The sequence below is a fragment of the Trichoderma camerunense genome, assembly GCF_050948025.1.
Source record: "Trichoderma camerunense strain CBS 138272 chromosome Unknown V8C40scaffold_4, whole genome shotgun sequence".
NCBI classification, from domain to species: Eukaryota; Fungi; Ascomycota; class Sordariomycetes; order Hypocreales; family Hypocreaceae; genus Trichoderma; species Trichoderma camerunense.
Window position 1 is genome coordinate 1,943,709 of NW_028145366.1, and position 19,255 is coordinate 1,962,963.

The following is a 19,255-nucleotide window of genomic DNA, read 5'->3' on the forward strand; positions in this document are numbered from 1 at the left end:
GAATTTCCCTAGTTCCTTATCCCCTTTATTATACTCTTTGATCTTTTCTGACTATTCCTCTTCTTCCAATTTGTAGTCTGCTGATACATACTTTCTCCCGTTAACGAGCTCGTTGTGTGCATTGTTGCGGGAGTACGCCTATCTGCGCACATTGCAACAGTATAATAAAACACAGTTTACTAGAAAATTGGCTCAATGGTAATAGACCTTTTATAACCTGCCTCCTATGTCCTAATATTAGTTTTTCTTCTTCTGCCTTAATAAAGGCAACCAGATATTAGTAGGCCATACATTGCACAGCTAGCTTTTGCCTTTCTTCTTATTTAGTTCTGCAGCTCCAATCTTTCCTTAGTTACATCTTGAAAATAGGTTTATTTCTTTGCGAGTGAAAGAGGATAAAGTTAATGCCCCCAGCTATTTTACAGATATATAATTATATATTGAGTTCAGTATCAAATAGAACAATAATAAGAATAATAACCTAATAAGATTTAATGATATATATTACTACATAATTGAACTCCGCTAATGTTAGTTGTCTTTGTACTCTTCGCTCTCCTATGCTTTATCTTCCTTATCTTCCTCATCCTCTTCACCCTCCTCACCCTCCTCACCCTCCTCATCATCTTCATCTTCTTCTTCATCTTCATCTTCATCTTCTTTATCTATTTCATCCCATTCATCGTCTTCATCGTCTTCATCGTCTTCATCGTCTTCATCGTCTTCATCGTCTTCATCGTCTTCATCATCTTCATCGTCTTCATCATCTTCATCTTCTTCATTTTCTTTATCTTCTTCATCTTCTTCATCTTCTTCATCTTCTTCATCTTCTTCATCTTCTTCATCTTCTTCATCTTCTTCATCTTCTTCATCCCCTTCATCATCTTCATCTTCTTCATCTTCTTCATCACCTTCATCTTCTTTATCTTTCTTATCCTCCTTATTTTCTTTTTTATTTTCCTCATCGTCTTCATCATCTTCGTCTTCTTCTTCTTCATCCTCCTCATCCTCCTCATCCTCTTCATCCTCTTCTTCCTTTTCATTATCTTCCTCCTTTTCACTATCTTCCTCCTTTTCACTGTCTTCTTCCTTTTCACTTTCTTCTTCCTCTTCACTTTCTTCTTCCTTTTCACTTTCTTCTTCCTCTTCACTTTCTTCTTCCTCTTCACCGTCTTCCTCTTCACCGTCTTCCTCCTTTTTATCCTTTTCATTCTCTTTACTTACAGCCTTTTCATTTTCAACGTCCTTTTTATTATCTTCATTCACTTGACCCACAGTACTTTCATGCTCTTCACCCGCTTTCTCATCCTTATATTCTCCCTTTATATCCTTCGATTCAGTTCCTCCATCCTCTTCACTCTCTTCATCCATTTCTGCTGCCCTATTTTCTTCATCTCGATTTTCATCTGGCTTAGTAACGTGCCTCTTTTTAGGCTTCTCCTCTTCCTCCCTCGACTTAACCACACCATCTGCGTTCTGCTCTTTATCGTGGTCCTGTTTCTTCTCCTCCCCTTCCTCCCAGTCATTGTCCGAGTCCCACGAGACCGAGCCGTGGTGATCCCAGGCGTCGTAGTAACCATGTTGCCTTTCGTCATCGCCGTCATCGGGGTCGTCGTTCTCCTCGACGCTGCCGCCGTCGTCCCGATCATGGTTCATATGCTTCCAGTCGGTGACGTCCATGATGATGGCGGCCTGATCCATGCCGTAGGCGTCCTTGAGCTCCTTCCACTTCCTCTCCTCCATCTTCCCCACTTCCGTCATGTCACTGACATGGTGATAATGGCTGATGAGGGAGTCCATGATGCGTATCTTTTTCGGATGGCCGACTGGCAGCTTCGTATCGGTGTCGTAGCAGCGGAGGACCTCTCGGAGTAGAACGTCGCCTCTCTCTGGCTCTTCTCCCTCTCCCTCCCCTTCTCCTCTCCCTCCCCCCCCTTCCCCTCCTCCTTCCTCTCCCTCCATCAAGTAGAGGTTACCGAGATAGGTCGACGCTTCCAGCGTGAGCATGTGGGTGCTCCCAAGTATGTCCCTGAGGCCATCTCGGGCCTCTCTGATCAGCTCCCTGGCGCTCTCACTTTCGTCCTGCCCCTCCTGCGCCTCGTGCTGCTGGTGGGACGCATCTAGCTTTAGCTGTCCGAGGCGGAGCCTAGCCTCGAACCACTTTGTCCTGGCGGCCACGGCCGCCATCTTCTCGACTTCTGTCGCCGGCCTACCGAGGTTTGGTTCACTCAGGCTCAGGAAGCCGGCGAGGGCTTCCCGGATCTGCTCGTACGCCTCATTGAACTTCCTGGTCTCCCGGTAGACGCAGCCCAGATTGAGCTTAGCCTCGAGTAGGTGCAGGTGGGCGTCGCCCTTGTGGTTCGTATCTCCGCTGTCGAGAGAGGCGAAACCTTCCACTGCGAGTTTGTACTTGCTCAGGGCGGTGGCCTTGGACCGCTTGCCCGGGACCATGGCGCAGACCTTTGCGTAGTCCATGAGAGCCAGCAGCGTGGTCTTGTCCGTTAGCTTGCTCTCTAGCCCCCCCTCCGCTTGCGCCTTGGCATTGGATTTCGCGGCCATGCTCTTGAATCCAGTGTAGGCCTTCTTGTACATCTCCTGCGCCTCCTCCAGCTTGTTCATTTCGAGGTGGATTGTGCCCAGCGTCTGAGCCGTGCTCGCAGTCTGCTTGTGGCTGCCCCCCAACGCCTTTTCGGATCCCTGGTACGCCCACTCGACCTTCTCCTTGGCCTCCTCGAGTTTTCTCTGGGCCAGGTATACCTTCCCGAGCAGCCAGCTCGCCCGCAGCGTCTGGGGGTGGTAGGCGCCAACACTACCCCTCAACTTGTCTGCGGCCATGTGGAGGAGGGCCTCAGCCTTGTCCTTCTCATCAAGCCTCTCGTATATCTCTCCCAGCTTGCTCGCCGCCTCCAGGTAGGTCAGACTCTCCTCCCCTTCTAGGTTTTTAAGGCCATTAAGCGCCTGGTCAACCCGTTTCGCGGCGTCAGGCAGCTTCCTCTTGTCTTCGTATACCCTGCCCAAGAAGAGCGTGACCTGGCATCCGTTGAGGTCGTTTCCCGGCTCCGTCTTAATTTTATCTAGCTGCTGAATGATGGCCCTCAGGAGTTTCACTGCGCTCTCCATGCCATTCTTGCCGGTAGAATAGACGCTTCTAGCACGGCCCAGCTTGGCCTGGATGTTCAGGCGGATCATGTCCTCCTGCTCTGCGGAGCGCTGCGACTGGGACTCGACCTGTGAGAAGTACCCCTCGGCCATGTCTAGCTTCGGTGGCCGGCTGGACAGGCTGTTCTGGCCCAGCGCGTTGAGGATGGACAGCCGCAGCACATCGGTGCCGGCATTGTTCGCCCTGTTGATGACGGCTAGCGCGTGCTTGAACTGCCTCTCGGCGTCGTCAAACTTTTGCTGCTTGGTGAACAGCAGGCCGAGGTGGTACCTGGCCAGCACCAGGATGATATGCTCGCGCTCGTCCTCCATATGATACTCCAGAGCCGTCTCGCCGTCCCGCAGGGGACGACCGAATCGCTCGAAGAAGTCGGTTAGTGCGCTCATCAGGTAGATCTGGGCGTCGGCGTACTTGGACCTGAGCATGCAGTTGACGCCGTAGTGGAGGGCGGTGATGGGGATTAGCAAATGGTTCTGGCGGAACATGATATCGAATCGCTTGAGCGCGCGCTGGTAGACGCCGGCAGCTCGCTCGTCCCGCCTGCTCTTCTCCTTGAACACCTGCGACATGCGGCCGACCCAGAGGCCTTCGAAGGCTTCAATCTCCTTTGGTGCGTTTCCGAACCCCCTGAGCGCTCGCCGGAACGTCTTCGCGGCGCCGCTGAAGTCAACCTCTCCGACCTTGAGCAGCGTCAACTCCGTGATGGAGTCTAGCTCCAGCCGGTACCACCCCTGGTTGGTCTTGGCCTCGTTAGTGAGCTTTACTGGGCTTCCCGGCGCGGCTGATGGGGCGTCCTGCCCCTGAGTAGCCTCCTTTTTTGCGGTGCCTGCCCTGAACCGCATCGTCTTCTTGGTGCTCTCCCTCTCCATCTTCTTCTTTCTCTCGTCGCACCCGGTCAGCACGGCTTCGAATAGCTCCCTGGCCTCTGCGACCTCCTCCCTCCTGAAGTAGACACATCCCAGGGCGTGCTTGGTTTGATAGAGCCGGAAGAGCTGCTGGCTACCCTTGTCCCCGATGGCATCGTATGTCTCTATAACATAACGATAGATGTAGCTAGCCTCTCGGGGGTTGTCATTCTCCGCGTAGATGTCCCCTAGCATCTTCATGCCGGATGTGGTCACTGTCGGGTGATCCTTGCAGAGGGTACGAATGGCCTCCACATTATCGAGCTGGAGGGCGACTTTTTTCTTGACGAGATACCGGGCCGCATTTTCGTTCTTCTTGGTCATGGCGAGGATGAGGCCCTTCTCATTGTGTTCTTCGCTAGCCTTTTGCTTCTTTTCCCGCCCGGGCCATATGATAGCGGTGGGCCATTCCGGAGGGCTCTCAGGCAGCCCTTCCTGGGGTAGGGGCGTCTGAGCCGAGGCGGGATCATCGCCCTGCTCTTCGTCGTTATCGTCGTTGTCGTTGTCCTCGCCGTCCTCCTCCTCCTCATCTCCCCTTACAGACTTGCCGTCATGCTCTTCGCCTACGACATCGCAGAACTCGTCATACATGTCCAGCGCCTTGTTGGCTAACATGCCCCTGCGGTGGTTGTCGCTGCCACCAAGCCGAATGTTCAGTTTGAACCAGTCATCCGCGTCAGTGGCTTCGACGTCGAGCGTCTCCGTCACAGTGCCAATGTAGCGGCACTTCAGGACGGGACCGTCCTTGATGATGCTGATCGGCACGACTAGGAGGGCGAGAGGCTCCTTGGCGCTCGGATCCTGTCGCAACAGCAGACAACGCTCGTGATGCCGGAGGGCAATGTTGACCTTGACCACCACTGCGAGGTCGTTCCCGAAGGGCTTGATGTTGACGTCGATTTCTTCCGGCTCGAGGCACCGGGCATGGAAAGCCCCCTCGATAGCTCCGTTCTCATCAAGGTCTAGCAGGTCTCGCGACCTCGAGACAGCGCCGCCCACGTCGGACGACGTCCCCAGTGGCATATCATCGAGTGTGGCCGCGCACCAGGAGAACTCGCCGCGGTCACGCATGGTCGGCTTCCCGTGTAGGAGGCAATTGTAGGGGATCTTGCCCAGATACACGAGGATCTTGGACGTGATGATGCTCTCGCCGACGGTATAATCGCAGTCTGGGACGCCCGTCAGCAGAGCGGCGATGATACTGCGGTCCCGGGCCCATGATGTGCTGCGCGGGGACAGGATAGCAAGCAGGTCGCCGACATCGTCGATGGAGGCGCGGAGCCGGCGGATCAGTGTCGTCGCCAGCCAGTGCGCACGCGACGCCACGGCGGGCGAGGCGGCGAGCACGTCCTCGTCGAGATCCTTAATCACCAGGTCCTTCTTGCTCGGGTCTGGGTTTCCGAAGAGGACCTTGACTCTCTTGGACATGGCCAGCTCGAGCGCTGTCCAGCCTCGGGTGAACCAGGTGGAGAGCACGATGGCGAGGCACGGGCTGCCGTCATCGCTCCATGGGAAGTTAATTAGGTAGCTGTCGTGGACAACGGTAAATCGGGCGTTGGCGTAGTTGGCGTGCATTTGATTCAGGGCCTTACTACGCGCCCGCGGCTCGTATGGGATCGAGAGGGCATCCCACCACAGCCCATTACAACCAAGCTCCTTAGCAATACCGGAGAAGAAGTCGAACAAGCACGAATTAACCGTCCCGACCTCCTGGACACCAACACCCGTGCCGTCGGACCACACATGGGAGATGGCAATATAGGCATCCCTGGGCCCGCTCAGCTGAAGCCCGCTGCAGAGCCAGGCGGTGCTGTTTCCCAGCTCCACAGCCGTCTCGAGCAGTTCGACGGAAAACGACCGCTGGGGGCACCCCTTTGCCGTAGCTTTCCGGCCCCCGGACTTCCCGGACGTCTCCCGGGCCGGCTTCTCCACAACTCCGCACTTGTGGAGCTGCCGCACCGATGAGCTGTTCATGTGTGCCAACTGACACTTGCTCGGCGTGCAGAAGTCATGACTGTCATGGCGCAGACTGTCCTTGTGCGGTCGGAGGGCCTTTATGATGTCCGGCAGGTCGCTCTGCCGTCGGTCGCTGATGCCGACCAGGTTCCAGAGCCGCTGCTTGCAGAGCCCCATGGCCTCGACGTCTCGTGCCGCCCGCTCGATGGATGGCAGCGACACTGTCGACGGCAGCAGCCGGTCGTCCCAGGCCCCGAAGCGTCGCGGCCCGATGCCGATCTGCGACTGGATCTTAGCCATCCAGTAGATAACGTTAGCTACCTCAGCGAGGTCTACCCGGTGCTCCTCAACGCCCGCACCGTCGAGAAAGGGCCGAAACCGCTCTCGGCTGTGGTCGAGATAGGCTTTGAGCGTCATACAGCAGCCCGAGATGGCCCTAGCGATGTGCGTGTGCGCCTGTGAGAGCTCGTTCTTCACCCGCATGCTGGCTTGGCACGACATGGAGACAAGCGCCCACTCCCGGAAGGCCCCCCACCGACAGTTCGGAGCAACCTTGTTCATCCTGGTCTTCTCCTCGAGACATGAGCTCCTCAGACATTTCTGGAGTCGCGCCTCGACGCAGAGGTGGGCGAGATGCGACAAGAAGCCCACCTCGGGCTCCGTGAACCGGAACGAGGGGTTCGCCGCCCACATATGATCGTGAGGCGTTCCATTGCCGCAGGCTGAATCGTCATCGATGGGCTCGGGAGCGGCGAGGAGGGCATCATGGGGGCCCACCTTGATCAGCCCCGTCGCCAGTACCGAGTCTTCGCCTCGTTCATCTCTTCTCTCCCGATTGTGCTCAGCGTCATCGTCGGAATCAGAATCGTCCTGGTCGCTGTCAATGGGCCCGGTCAGGATCTTGTGGTAGGCGAACGCCTCGGCGACCGTGATGGGCACGGGCGGCGGAGCAGACTCGGACTTGTCCTGCTCGTGCAGGTCCAAGAGAGTGTCATAATCGGCCTTCAGGTCAATCTCATCCGATGGCTCAGCTAATAAGGCGTCGACTAAGGACATGGTTTGTGGTAGTGATGGTCAGATTATGGACAATAAAAAATGTCACATAATATCAAAATGACAGAAGTACGAAGATGTATGATGAGTGTGATAATCTCTGTCTTCCGCTCCTTCCACTGATTTTTTTCTGAGTGATGTCTTTTTATCCTTCTTATATACTTTGTAATTCTTCTCTAAATTCTTTTTATCCAGTATGCAAACCCATCATTCAATAATTGGACATCTGTGTCATGTATCCACATATCGTAAATGCCCAAAGTTTTCCAACCCGACCCAGACGGGTACTCTGATGGTCCCCAACTTCCATGAACAATCTAACAGTAATAGTCTATCGCGGATTATTGGCCGAAGTAGAGAGGATGGATGCTGATGCACTGCAAGTTATTATCATTGATGCCCGACGAGAGACAACCGAGCATCTCTCGTGTCCACACCAATTAATCCACGATGGGGAATGGGGTAATCAAAGAGGCCAATCGCACGCTATATGACTAGTTGAGATGGCTGCTACTACACCTGCAAAGACAAGGACCAGGTTACATAACTTCACATTATTAATTGCCTTGCATACAAAAGCCTAGCCCACATACATACTTAGGTAGTAATGATAGGCGAGCGACCTCGTTGTGGGACAGGAATATATCTCCTTTCCTATTTGCTTAGGCTGCTATTAGAACGCTACATTTTACTCTGACGTACTTAAGGTCGAATTTGTCGTAAACTCCAGCTCTATTCCGTCCCGCGCCACCGAGAATGGACATCGCAGCTCTCGCCGCCAATGTCTGGGTCTCAGCCCAGAGCAACCATGGACTATTGCTTGGAGCGAACCACGGAAAATTGCATGTGCACCTTAACAAACCGAGCACGCCTGGCCCATCCAGTGATGAAGGTAAGCAGCCTTAGAGATGTTGTGCGACGGGCAAGTCAACCGATCTTTCAGGCTGAGCTCTCGGCATCTTTTGACAAAAGATGCTACCAGAAAGGTATATGAGCTAAGTGACTTATTCTAGAGGCGGATCACTATAAGGTATGCCGTGACAGCCTCCGCGACCCCGACATAGATCGTCGGAGGCTGATACGCATTAACGGCAGGAGGGTGCCCAGGACTTGCGAATGGATCCGGGACAACGTGCTCTATCGCTCGTGGTTGACCTGCTCCCAGCAAAGCTCGGACACGCCCTTGCTCTGGATAACCGGGGGTCCTGGGAAGGGCAAGACGATGCTCTCCCTTTTTCTGATCGAAGAACTCGAAGCACCAGCAAGGCAGGAGCCCTCGGTGACGCTGCTGTTCTACCTCTGCTCAAGCAACGACACAGACCACAACACGGCAGTCGCCATCCTCAGTGGGCTGTTGTATCAGCTCATTGGGCAGAACCCAGACCTAGCCAAGCACGCCTTCTACTACCTGAAGCCTAATCGCGTGGTGAGCTCGCTAGCCTCGTTCGACACGCTCTGGCACATTTTCGAGAGCATCCTCGGCGACCTAGCGCTCCAGACGGTCCAGTGCGTCCTAGACGGACTTGACGAGTGCGAGAGGGAGTCGGCGGGCTGGCTGCTGACGGCGTTCGTAGGCCAGGCACGGTTGAGCGCGGGGAAGTTCCGGCTGCTGGTGCTGAGCCGGGAGATGGCTGGTCTAGAGGACTTTGCCAGGCTGCGGCTCGACCCTGATAACGATGAGCCGCTGGCCAGCGATATCGAGCGGTGCATCACCGACGGCGTTAGGAGGCTTTTCCATCTAGACGAGTTTGCGTTGGAGTTGTGTAACATGCTCCGAGCCAAGTCGGACGGCACGTTTCTCTGGGTGGGCTTAATTTTGAAGGAGCTAGCCAAGAAGAAGACAAGCCTGGAGGTATTGGAGGCGATGCACAGTCTACCCGAGGGCCTAGACAGGATTTATTCTCGCATCCTAGACCAGATCCAGCCCCGGCGGCAGAACGAGAGCGCGCAGCTCCTACGCTGGGTCGCCACGATGATCCGCCCGCTGCGGCTTGAGGAGCTGCAAGAGCTGCGAAGGCTGGCGGGATGTGGTGACGGGCCGCCCGGTTACCGCACTAGCAGCCTCCAGGCGTGCCGCGAGCAAGTAGTTCACTGCGGGGAGTTCCTGAGGATTCACGACGGCGCCGTCCATCTCGTCCACCAGTCGGCTAGGGATTATCTGCTAGGCGCCGCACAGCCATTTGGCATCCAGCCTGAGGAGGCGCACCTCGAGCTCGCTAGGCACTGCCTGAGCTGCCTGGAGCAGAGTGAGGAGCAAAGCCCATCACCGCTCTTGGGCTACGCCATCTTATACTGGCCAGAGCACGCTCGGCAGTCGAAGCAGCACGCCAACCAGATCCTGGAGCGTTCGCGGCCCTTCTTCCGCAACGGTTCTCCCCTGGGACTGCACTGGTGGCAGACGTATCGCAGGACTAAGGAACCGGGAGCGGACGATCCGCCGGGGTCTGGGGGAAAGATATCCTGGCTGCACGTGGCTGCTTATTTCGGGATTGAGTCGTGGGTGAACAAAACGCTTACTGACGCCGCTTGGAAGATTTGGAGCCGCAAGCTCACCGAACGCGACGACCTCGGCCGCACGCCCCTCCACTGTGCCGCGAGCGGAGGGCACCAGGCCATGGTAGAGCTGCTCCTCCGCCACCGCGCAGACGCTAATGCAAAAGACAGCCGGGGCAGGACCACGCTTATGTGGGCGGCAGCGCAGGGCCATCAGGGAGTCACGGACCTGCTCATCAAGCACAGAGTGAACGTCAACGCGAAAGATGAGAGGAAGCAGACGGCGCTGGGCGAGGCGGCGAGGCAGGGACACAAGGAGATCGTGCAACGCCTACTCGATCTCGGCGCCGACGTGGAGGCGGAGGATGTCCGGAAGCGGAGGCCGCTGTGGCTTGCGGCGGAGCGGGGCCATGAAGCCGTAGTGGGGGCGCTTCTGAAGCAGAGGCCGGAGGTCGACCGGCAGGACGTGTGGGGCCAGACGGCGCTGATGAGGGCGGCACAGCGGGGCCACACCACGACAGTCCAGACGCTGCTCGACTACGGCGTTGACGTCCACAAGCGGGAGAGACTCGGTGAGCGGACGGCGTTGATGATGGCTGCCGAGGGCGGGTACAGTGCCATCGTCGCACAGATCCTCTTCCACGGTGCCGATGTCAATGGCCAAGAGAGGAACGGCGGACGTACAGCGCTGATGATGGCCGCCGAGGCAGGGCACCTGACGGTGGTCGAGGAGCTCCTCATTCACGGCGCCGATGTCGACCGCCAGGAGAGGGCCGGTGGTCGGACTGCGCTTATGTGGGCGACGGAGCGCGATGAGGAGCAGGACGCCGTAGTTCGCGTCTTGCTAGAGCACGGGGCTAGCCCCGATAAGCGGGACTGCATGGACGGACGCACGGCCCTGATGAGAGCCATCCTGCAGAATCACACGACGGTAACGGAGCTGCTGCTCGGCAGTGGTGCTGACACGAACGTGAAAGACGAGGCTGGCGTGACACCGCTGATGCTGGCGGTCGAAGGAGGCCACGTGAGAGCGGCGAGTCGGTTGATTGCCCTCGGCGCCAACGTCAATGCGCAAGATCGCTCGCAGAAATGGACGGCCTTGACTCGCGCGGTGGAGCGGAACCACGAGGACCTCATCTGCCTTCTCCTCGACAACGGCACCGAGATCGACGCCCGGTGCACTACGCAACAAGACACAGCGCTGATAAAAGCCTCGGAGGAGGGGCGTCAGTCCATTGTGCAGCTGCTGCTCGACCGCGGTGCCGACATCGATGCTCGGGACTGGGGTGATAGGACGGCACTGATGAGGGCCGTCGACAGGGACCAGGAGGTGGTGGTGCGACTTCTGTTGGAGCGCGGCGCCGATACCAACGTCAACAGCTGGGAGGAGGGCACGGCGCTGATGAGAGCCGCGCGGCGGGGGAATGTGGCTGTGGTCGGGCAGTTACTGGCGTTCGGCGCCGACGTCAATATAAAGGATCAGTTCAAGGGGCAGGACGCGCTAATGGCGGCCGCCAAGGCCGACCACTCGCCCGTCGTCCGATTGCTGCTCGACCATGATGCCGATGCCAACGCGTGTAGCCTTCGGGGAGAGACGGCCCTGATGGCCGCAGCCGAGCGGGGAAATGACCTCACCACGTTGCTGCTACTCTCCCACGGGGCTACCGCCGGCGCGGCCGACTCGGATGGCCATACTGCCCTGACTAGAGCGTCGCAGCGAGGCCACAGAACTGTTATTACCTTGCTGAACTCGGCCCAATCGACCCAATTGTCAGAGTGGCTTAATGAGAAGAGCAAAACGGGCTGATTTTAAGAGGCTAAATGACGAGAGCAACAGCGAATGGAGACAGACTGGCGTAATCCCCAGCATTATACATTTGTATCAGATAGTTTCAGATAACAGCAACACCACAGATACCAAATACGCGCCTATAGCAGTTATCCACTGTCATATAGTCGTTGTGAGGCAAAGGGGGCCTCAGAATCACGCCGGTTGGGATCAAGGTTTCGACGAGGATCACAGCGTTAGGGCTATAATATTGCATAACATGCACATAGAACGCGAGATCCTACGCACCACAACAAATACACATAGAGCTGTAACCTTCGATAACATCCCCGTGATATCTACCGTGTTACCAAGTAACCGGCCCAGTTTCTACCAGTAGTAACCAAATAGGGTATTGGCGGAAGATGGCGTTTTTAAAACAACGTCATCATAAGTTATTGCGAAATACACGACTCAGTAAGAGACTTCTTAATAAGACTGTATAATTATAGGGCTATCTAGAGAGGCTAAGAAAGGGTGATGAGAGAGGCACGAGTCCTTGGGAATATATATTATAATCCAGACTGGAAATAACATACTATTACAGCTACTTTTCCAAAGATGCTTACGCCATGATAAATCGACAGGTATGAAAAAAATTAGAGAAATCGACCCAACGAGTTGCTTCCACTAATACTCCCATAGTTTGCTCCCATGATGAACCCCGAATTGTTGTCCGCGGAAACACGCACGTTGGTTATGGGTTCAGTATAACGCCGCTTCTCACTACTTATTGTCGGTCCTATGTCTGGCTCATGACCCTGAGCGAGCGACCCGCCACGGTCTTGGACTGTGCCGGGGATGGTGAGGAGGAGCTCCTTGGCGTAGGCAGCTGCTGTTGCCGCTGCGTATGGCTGCCACGTCTTGTTCTTGTGAGAGTCTGCATAATCGCAAATGCCTAACCCGCCATCCATTAACAACCATGATATGCGCCTATGTGGACAGGTCCGCCTACCTCGAATCACCAGGCATGGGAAGCCATTCATAAGCCCGGCAGCTTCCATCTCGAAGCAGAGCACGCCTCCGAGCTCGGAGCTCAGATGGTCTCGTGCCTGACCGGACCTCATCACCATGTTCCCGGAGGCGATCATACCATAATGAGCCTTGACCTGATTCTCTCCTCTCCCCGGTGTCCGTCTGACCAGTTGCTTCTGGTCGCAACCATCACAGGTAGGCCCACCCACGTGATCATACTTGGAATCAAACAGCATGTCGGGCCCCGCGTGCTCACGCTTGAACTCGGAGATCCCGTCGAACTGTGACAAGTGAGACGTAAAGACGCTTCTCCCTCGGAGGCTCTGCGCCTGCATCTTGGAGAGAGCGCTCAGGAGGATCTTCGGCGGAGGACTAAGGAAGCCCGTTCTCGCAAACCCGTCCGGCGTGCTCTTCCCAAAGTCGTACTGTATCACGCCTCCGCTCCTCGCTGACGGCTGACTCACGACTACGTCGCCGAGGCGAATATCCGCTATGACCCCCGGGACGCCTCCTCCAATGCCGACTAAGAGGCCGAAGCGAACTGAGGGAAACTGCGCCTTCATCTGGGTGGCGACGGCGGCGGCAGAATTAGTGCCCATGGAGCCAGCCGGTAGGCAGGCAATTACGACATTGTGCTTACCGATGCTGCCCAACGTGTAGAGAGTATCGTCGTCTTGATCCAGAGGATGGTCGCTGTGCTCTTCGTCTAGCAGCTGCACCGCAGCAGCGAACTCGACAGGGAGGGCGGAGATCCATCCCACAGTGTAGGCATCGTGGCTAAGGGTGCGTTGGGCCATGGTCATGGACCGGGAACAACCCAGGATGTAGTGAGAAGAAAACACAACTGCTTCTGCTGATAATCATCGTTGAGGTGTCTCTGCTATTACATATATACAACAAGAACTTTGGATGATAGGCTCATCTGCCAGCGTTGGGCAGCACGGCATGGAGAATGCGGGGCTCGCCGTTGGCCAGACGCTTGATTTTTGCCCTCTTCTTTATTTTTCCTTAATTTACAGCGTCTTTTTGAGCACGAAAAAGGGCTTTCAGGATTCATGTTCGACCGGTTCCTAAACGCTTAATGCCATGATGCGTTTGATCCTGTCCTTCATCTTGTCCCCGACAGTATGGCCCTCTTGGATAAATTTCCACCAATACTTATCCACTATAGCATCATCTGGAGTCCTCTCTGCGGAAGCTTTGTCAGCATGGTTCAAGTAGCAGGTCCGGCTTCTCTCACTTGTGAGTATATAATTCAGGAGCTCTGTCTCCCACAGCTCTCGGTCTTCGGATGGGCGAAGAATTGGATCGATCCACTTAGTGCGTTTCTCCTTGGTGTCGGGGCTAAGGCAGACGAGTGCAGAGAGCATGGACCTACGCGTCGTGAACTCGACGTCGATGCACTCGGCGCTGAGGTTGCAGCTCTGTCGCAGCCAGTCCTGGACACACACCTGCAGAGGATACGCAAACGCGCTGTAGAGGGTGCAGAACATGAGCCACGTGAAGATGAAGATGGCGTTCCAGTCCCGCAGGGCGCATGATCCCACGCTCAGCACCCATTGGCCCGCGATGAGGAGCCGTAGCAGTAACCCGAGGGGGAAGCGCCCCGACGGCCTGGCGTTCACACGGCAGAGGGGCCTGTTTAGCAGAGTGTTGAGCAGCTTGCTCTCGCCGTAAAAGGCGTACCAGTCATTCCCATTCAGACTGTGGGTCGCAATGACCATGCGCTCGTAGTCGAGAGTGGTATCCAGTAGCTGGCGGGGAGCATTCCCATGCGTGAGGCCGATAGTGGCACCCGTCAGCGGGATGAGGGCCAGGTACGCGGCAGCTATATACAACCGGGCGTAGAGGGAGGTAATGCTAGCGCCAGCCCAACAGAGCCATCCGAGGATAGACATCCAAAGGTGGGCACTGGAGGAGATGGAAAGGCGTGGCTGGGGCTGGTCAAGGTTCTTCATCAGAACAATGACCTTGAGTTTCTGTTTGCGTCCGCGAATCGTCTCCTTCTCGAGCCACGAATTGGGGATGATCGTGGCCGGCCTCCTCGTCTGTCCACACATGAGTGATGTGGTGGGTGTGCTGGAGGGGTATAGGTCACCAAAACGACCGTCAATGCAGTGCAAGGTCTGGGATTGTCTCACAGAGTCTAGATAGCACGCGTCGACGTTGTCGTTGGAAAATAGGGACCGGGCCATGGCCGGCGTAATGGGCCAGTTCCACAGAGGCACCGCGGCAGCGAGCTCGAGTGAATGCAGCTTTTCGGAAGCGTCAATCAACTCGAATAGGCCTGTGAGCGGTAGAATGCCCGCTAGCTGTGCGGCCCATGCTGGCAGCTCCGGGAGAGAGAGAGGGATGGACATCACAGGGCCGGAAAATGAATTGGTAGAAAGTGTAGGTGGAGGGAGCGAAATGCAAGGTTCTCAGAGTCTGCCAAAGTGCAAAGGGTCAAAATAGGATAGGTTGCCGTACTTAATGGGGAGTCGCAACCGGAACCAAGGCGAGACATTAAGTCCAATAAGAAGTTGACACGCAAACTAGCGAAGACGTGTTGCTTGCCAGATGCATGTTGTCCACTATTTATTGTCATTCTCAAGCAGTCATGCCTAACGGTGGCCATAGGCAAACGGCAAGGCTCTTTATAGCCTATGCTGCGGAAACGATAATAATTCACACCGAAGAAATCTCTCTGAGTCATGCCTTACAGAAGGCCCAAGGCTACCTCTTACTCGTACCTCCTCCGCCTTGGGAGCTGGAGGGCAGACTCCGCAAACCCCAGCAAGAAGAGCCGCACGCTAGCCTGAACCGTACGCTAAGCTGAAGCCTGCATGAGTAGTTGCGATTTCACAGCACAGGTTCCACTTGAAGTGTCTCTGGCATCAATGTAAGGAAGCGCTCCATGAGAGCGGGGTGTCTTCCGTCCTCACTTACTTGTACAGGGCCTAGTTCGCCCTCATAGACAGACGGCTCCGTGTTGTTAACGGGCTATCGCAACTACGAGCGTGAAAAGAGAAAGTTTCTATTGGGGGAAAGGATTGACATTACTACGAGATCACATATAATTCTCCAACAATCTAACGACATCCTCACTGCCACGCTCCTTTGCCACGTCAAGCGCCGTCTGCCCACTGCGATTCATGGCATGAATATTACCCATGAACCCCATGATAATCATGGCTGCATTGGGATGGTTATAGTACGCTGCTTCGTGCAACGCGCCCTGGCCGCCATGTTGTTCCGCAATGTTGGGGTCAACGCCCATATGGAGTATCACCCTCAGCTTCCATAGGTTACCGCTTTTCACAGCCGCCGAGAGATCTGCGGCTGCGTCGAACTGGAGAGCAGGAACTAGTGTCCAGCACCTTCCCCTACATCCACAGAGTCTCGATCGTGCTTCGGCTCTCGTATGGCTTGCTTTCCTTGAAGCTTCCGAGACTCTCGAAATGGTAGCCTGTCGTTTGATGTTGGACTCTGTTTTTGCTTCGCACCATGCGGGTTTGGGTTCCTGTTTGGGTTCCGGTCTACTAACGAGAGCTTCTCCCTTGGCTGGAGAATCCATCACATCAGCGGCCTCGCCGGCACCTCCGGTCCTTGCATTCGCAACATCACTCACACCACTCAGCTTCTTCGAGGTCACAGTTCCTCTTATACCTCTAGATTTCTTTGCCGTGATGTCTTCGCTTGTCTCTCCTAGCCTCCTAGTCGTCACGGCTTGCATTGTCCTTGTCGTTTTCTTTGTCGTCAAGGCTCCCATCAGATCTTTTGGTGCCACGTCTTTTATCGCTTCTTCAGTCTTGCCAATCGCCATGGCTTCCATGGCTTCTCCAGCCTTCTCAACTGTCATGGCCTCTATTGTTTCTTCAATCTTCCCAATAGCCATGGCTTCTATCGCTTCTCCACCTGTCGTCACAGCACTGCTTGAATCGGCAGCCTTCTTTGTAGTCCCAACTTTTGTCAGAGTGCCATCTTCTCTTGTGACCTTGGAGGCTCCTTTTAATTTGGATCCTGCCTTTTTCTTGGCTCCGGATTCTTTCGGTGGTGCCTTGGGAGCCAAAGACTCCGTCGTAGATCCTGTCTCTTGTCCAGCTTCCTGTACTTGTACAGATCCAGATTTCTTCCCAGTTCCAAGCTTTTTGGATTTAGCTTTCTTCAAGGGCCCAGATCCAACTTGGGGTCCAGCCCCGTCAGCCGCCTCAGACCTCAGTTCTGCCTGAAATTCCCCCCCAAGTCCAGCATCTCCTGGGATTTCAGACTTGTTCGCCTTTTTCTCTTTCGTTGTTCCAGTTTTACCTGGCATTTTGGACCCCTTCCGCGCTTTTGATCCTTTGGCAGCTCTTGGTTCCTCCACAGCTTCCGATTTCTCTAGGGCCCCAGAACCTTCTTCAGAACTCCCATCTTGTCCAGGGCTGGATCCTGCAGTAGCTCTGATGCCTTCGTCTGTCGTGTTAGATTCATCGCTGGCTTTCCCTTCTTCTTCAGACCCAGATTCTCCGCTCATTCTTGATATTCCAGACACAGAATCCCTTTCTATCCCAGTTTCCCTCTCGGTTTCAGAGCCCCTGTTAGATTCAGATGCTTCTTCCATACCCAATTCCTTTGCCACTTGAGATTCCTCCACAGAAGATCCCACTGCCTGCGGCGTAGCCCCATCCTCCTGCGACGGAAGCACCATCAAGAGATCTTTAGCATACGCGGCCGCCGTGAGAGAGGCAAAGGACCGCCATTTTTTATCCTTATGACTGTCCGAATAGTCACAGATGCCCCTGATTAGAACAAACGGATAGTCATTCGTGAGACCGGCTGCCTCCATCTCGAAACAGATAACCCCCCACTCTTTTCTAAGAGAATCTCGCTTCTTAGAAGTCTTCATCACTTTGTGGCTAGAGGCAATCTGACCGTAATGAACCATGACGTGCGATGGTTCCCTTGGTGTTCGCTCAATGATTTGTCGAACATCACATGCCGCACAGACGTCTGCACCCTTTTGCTCTCCACCCTTATGGATGTAGCCTGATCGAAACAGTCGATCCCTCTCGAGTCCCGGATACTTGATGTTTTCCATGCCGAGGGAATCTGACTGGAGAGCTTGATCAATGTATTGCTGCATGTTGCCAGTTTCAGCCGCATGGGCCAATTGCAGCGCTTTGATTGCCTCGATGAATACTGGAGGAGGCCCATGAAGACGGCATTTCGCCACAAAACTGCCCTCTTCCCCCGTGCTCTTCTCCCACTGCACCACACAATCTATCTCACCATTAGTATGCATCTATTTTGGGGATGGAAACGATCAAACTTACTATTTTCCTCATTGGGAAAGCCAACAACGACATCGCCAAGTCGAATGTCCTCTTTCGGATTGGGGTGTATTGGCTGCGGAGCACCACCGCCTACTCCCACAATCAATCTCAGCTGAATTTTGGGAAAGGAGTAGGTCAAATTGGACAAAATTTCGGCACCGAGGGCTGTCTTGGACTCTGTCTTGGACTCTCCAGGATGTGCCAAAACAACATTATGGCTCCCCATCCGGCCAAGAACATAGCTGTTGTTGTCAGGGTCATTTTGTGGCAGCGACGCGTGTTCTTCGTCCAACAACGCCCGAAATGCCGCCACCCCAGAAGGTGTAGTGACTACCCATCCTATAGTGTAGTCATCATGCATTTTTCTTGGTTGTGCATAGTTAGCAATTGCTTGGCTACTGTCGCGCAGCAAATAAAGGAAACATCATACTCTACAGTTGCCATCTTCAGATTAATAGTGACCCTTGAATGGGATTGTCCAGCGTGACAGAGTTGGCTTTAGTGAATGGAAAGGTGTTTTCCCGACCGACCGCCTAATCAACACAACCCAACTATTTATACCTATACCTTGGCGCCTTGTGGGCTGTGGATTTGATAGCGATGTTAATGATTGAATTGGTTCACAAACACTCTCTGCTTTTGATTGCTGTTAACCAATAAATAACCTGGAGCACAGGTGCTTTATAAGCAGCTAGTCCTGCAGCTATAATTTCCACAAATGCGATCAAATTAAGCCCAATCTCCTTCCTATGTAACAATGTAGCGGTCCATACTTGAGCACACATAAAAGGCTCTGATACTAGGGGCCTTAAGGGCTAGTATTTAGTATTAGAGGCTATATACTGGCAGCGACTCTGCCTACACTGCCAAAGCCTACACTGCCAAAGCCTACCAGGCATTCAATGAGATCTTGACCTTGATGCTTGTACTGCTGCTATCTTCGCTTTCTATTAGCTTTACAGCCTTCCAATAACTAGCTCCCAGAGGCAGCCGCGCCTCTCAGTCCCACTGCATATTCAACCCGACTTATATTGCATTTATGCCAACGCTAAACGATGTATCCATTGTCGCCTGAACGATGCATCAATTGTCGCCTAAACGATACATCCACTGTCGCCTGACCGGTGTATCCATTATCGCCTAACGTCTGTCCCATAACGTGGAAATCCATGGTTGGTTCTATCATCACCCAAACTGAGATTGCTACCGAACGCGTATTTTGATTGCCCAAGCTATTTAAATAAATCACTCATGTGACCTTTATTACTGGGCTAAGCTAAGGCTTCGGGTAAGCATGCAATGTTTGTGATTGAGCCTCACAGTCGTTGAGATTACGGGGATATGTTTACAGCCTGGTTTGTTAAGCCATAGTAGTAGTATCCATATGTTAAATGGGATGTTTGGCTAAAAAAGCCTAGGGGTGTGGTTAAAATCGGCTATACTCATGCAGACGGAAGCATACCTAAACGAAGTGTGGCTCAAGCTAGGCATTAAGACGTAGCCTTGAGTTATTCTCAAATCAAAAGCACTAACAAGAGATTACGAAACACTATAGCTACAATTTCAAGGTGATGATAGAAACTCCGGTATG

General features: G+C 54.2%; 4 protein-coding genes across 4 annotated transcripts; 1 reads left to right on the forward strand and 3 right to left on the reverse strand.

Moving 5' to 3' along the window:
- Window positions 1–558: 558 nt before the first annotated feature.
- Window positions 559–7,096, reverse strand: V8C40DRAFT_285613 (tetratricopeptide repeat protein; the record flags this gene model as incomplete). Its single annotated transcript, XM_083222404.1, has 1 exon — window positions 559–7,096. The coding sequence occupies exon 1, from the start codon at window positions 7,075–7,077 to the stop codon at window positions 559–561; it is 6,519 nt and encodes a 2,172-aa protein (XP_083076560.1). The 5' UTR covers window positions 7,078–7,096.
- Window positions 7,097–7,830: 734 nt separating this feature from the next.
- V8C40DRAFT_285616 (ankyrin repeat domain-containing protein) lies at window positions 7,831–11,619 on the forward strand (the record flags this gene model as incomplete). The annotated part of the gene is made up of 2 exons (XM_083222405.1): window positions 7,831–7,966; window positions 8,088–11,619. 2 exons carry the CDS (start codon window positions 7,831–7,833, stop codon window positions 11,372–11,374), a joined length of 3,423 nt encoding a protein of 1,140 aa, XP_083076561.1. The 3' UTR covers window positions 11,375–11,619.
- Window positions 11,620–11,994: 375 nt separating this feature from the next.
- V8C40DRAFT_285621 (5'-methylthioadenosine/S-adenosylhomocysteine nucleosidase family protein) lies at window positions 11,995–13,306 on the reverse strand (the record flags this gene model as incomplete). The annotated part of the gene is made up of 2 exons (XM_083222406.1): window positions 12,351–13,306; window positions 11,995–12,293 (listed from the first exon to the last, which is right to left on the reverse strand). The coding sequence occupies exons 1-2, from the start codon at window positions 13,171–13,173 to the stop codon at window positions 11,995–11,997; spliced, it is 1,122 nt and encodes a 373-aa protein (XP_083076562.1). The 5' UTR covers window positions 13,174–13,306.
- Window positions 13,307–13,440: 134 nt separating this feature from the next.
- V8C40DRAFT_285623 (uncharacterized protein) lies at window positions 13,441–17,925 on the reverse strand (the record flags this gene model as incomplete). Its single annotated transcript, XM_083222407.1, has 6 exons — window positions 13,441–13,559; window positions 13,611–14,789; window positions 15,521–15,913; window positions 16,019–17,611; window positions 17,665–17,776; window positions 17,824–17,925. 6 exons carry the CDS (start codon window positions 17,923–17,925, stop codon window positions 13,441–13,443), a joined length of 3,498 nt encoding a protein of 1,165 aa, XP_083076563.1.
- Window positions 17,926–19,255: the final 1,330 nt, after the last annotated feature.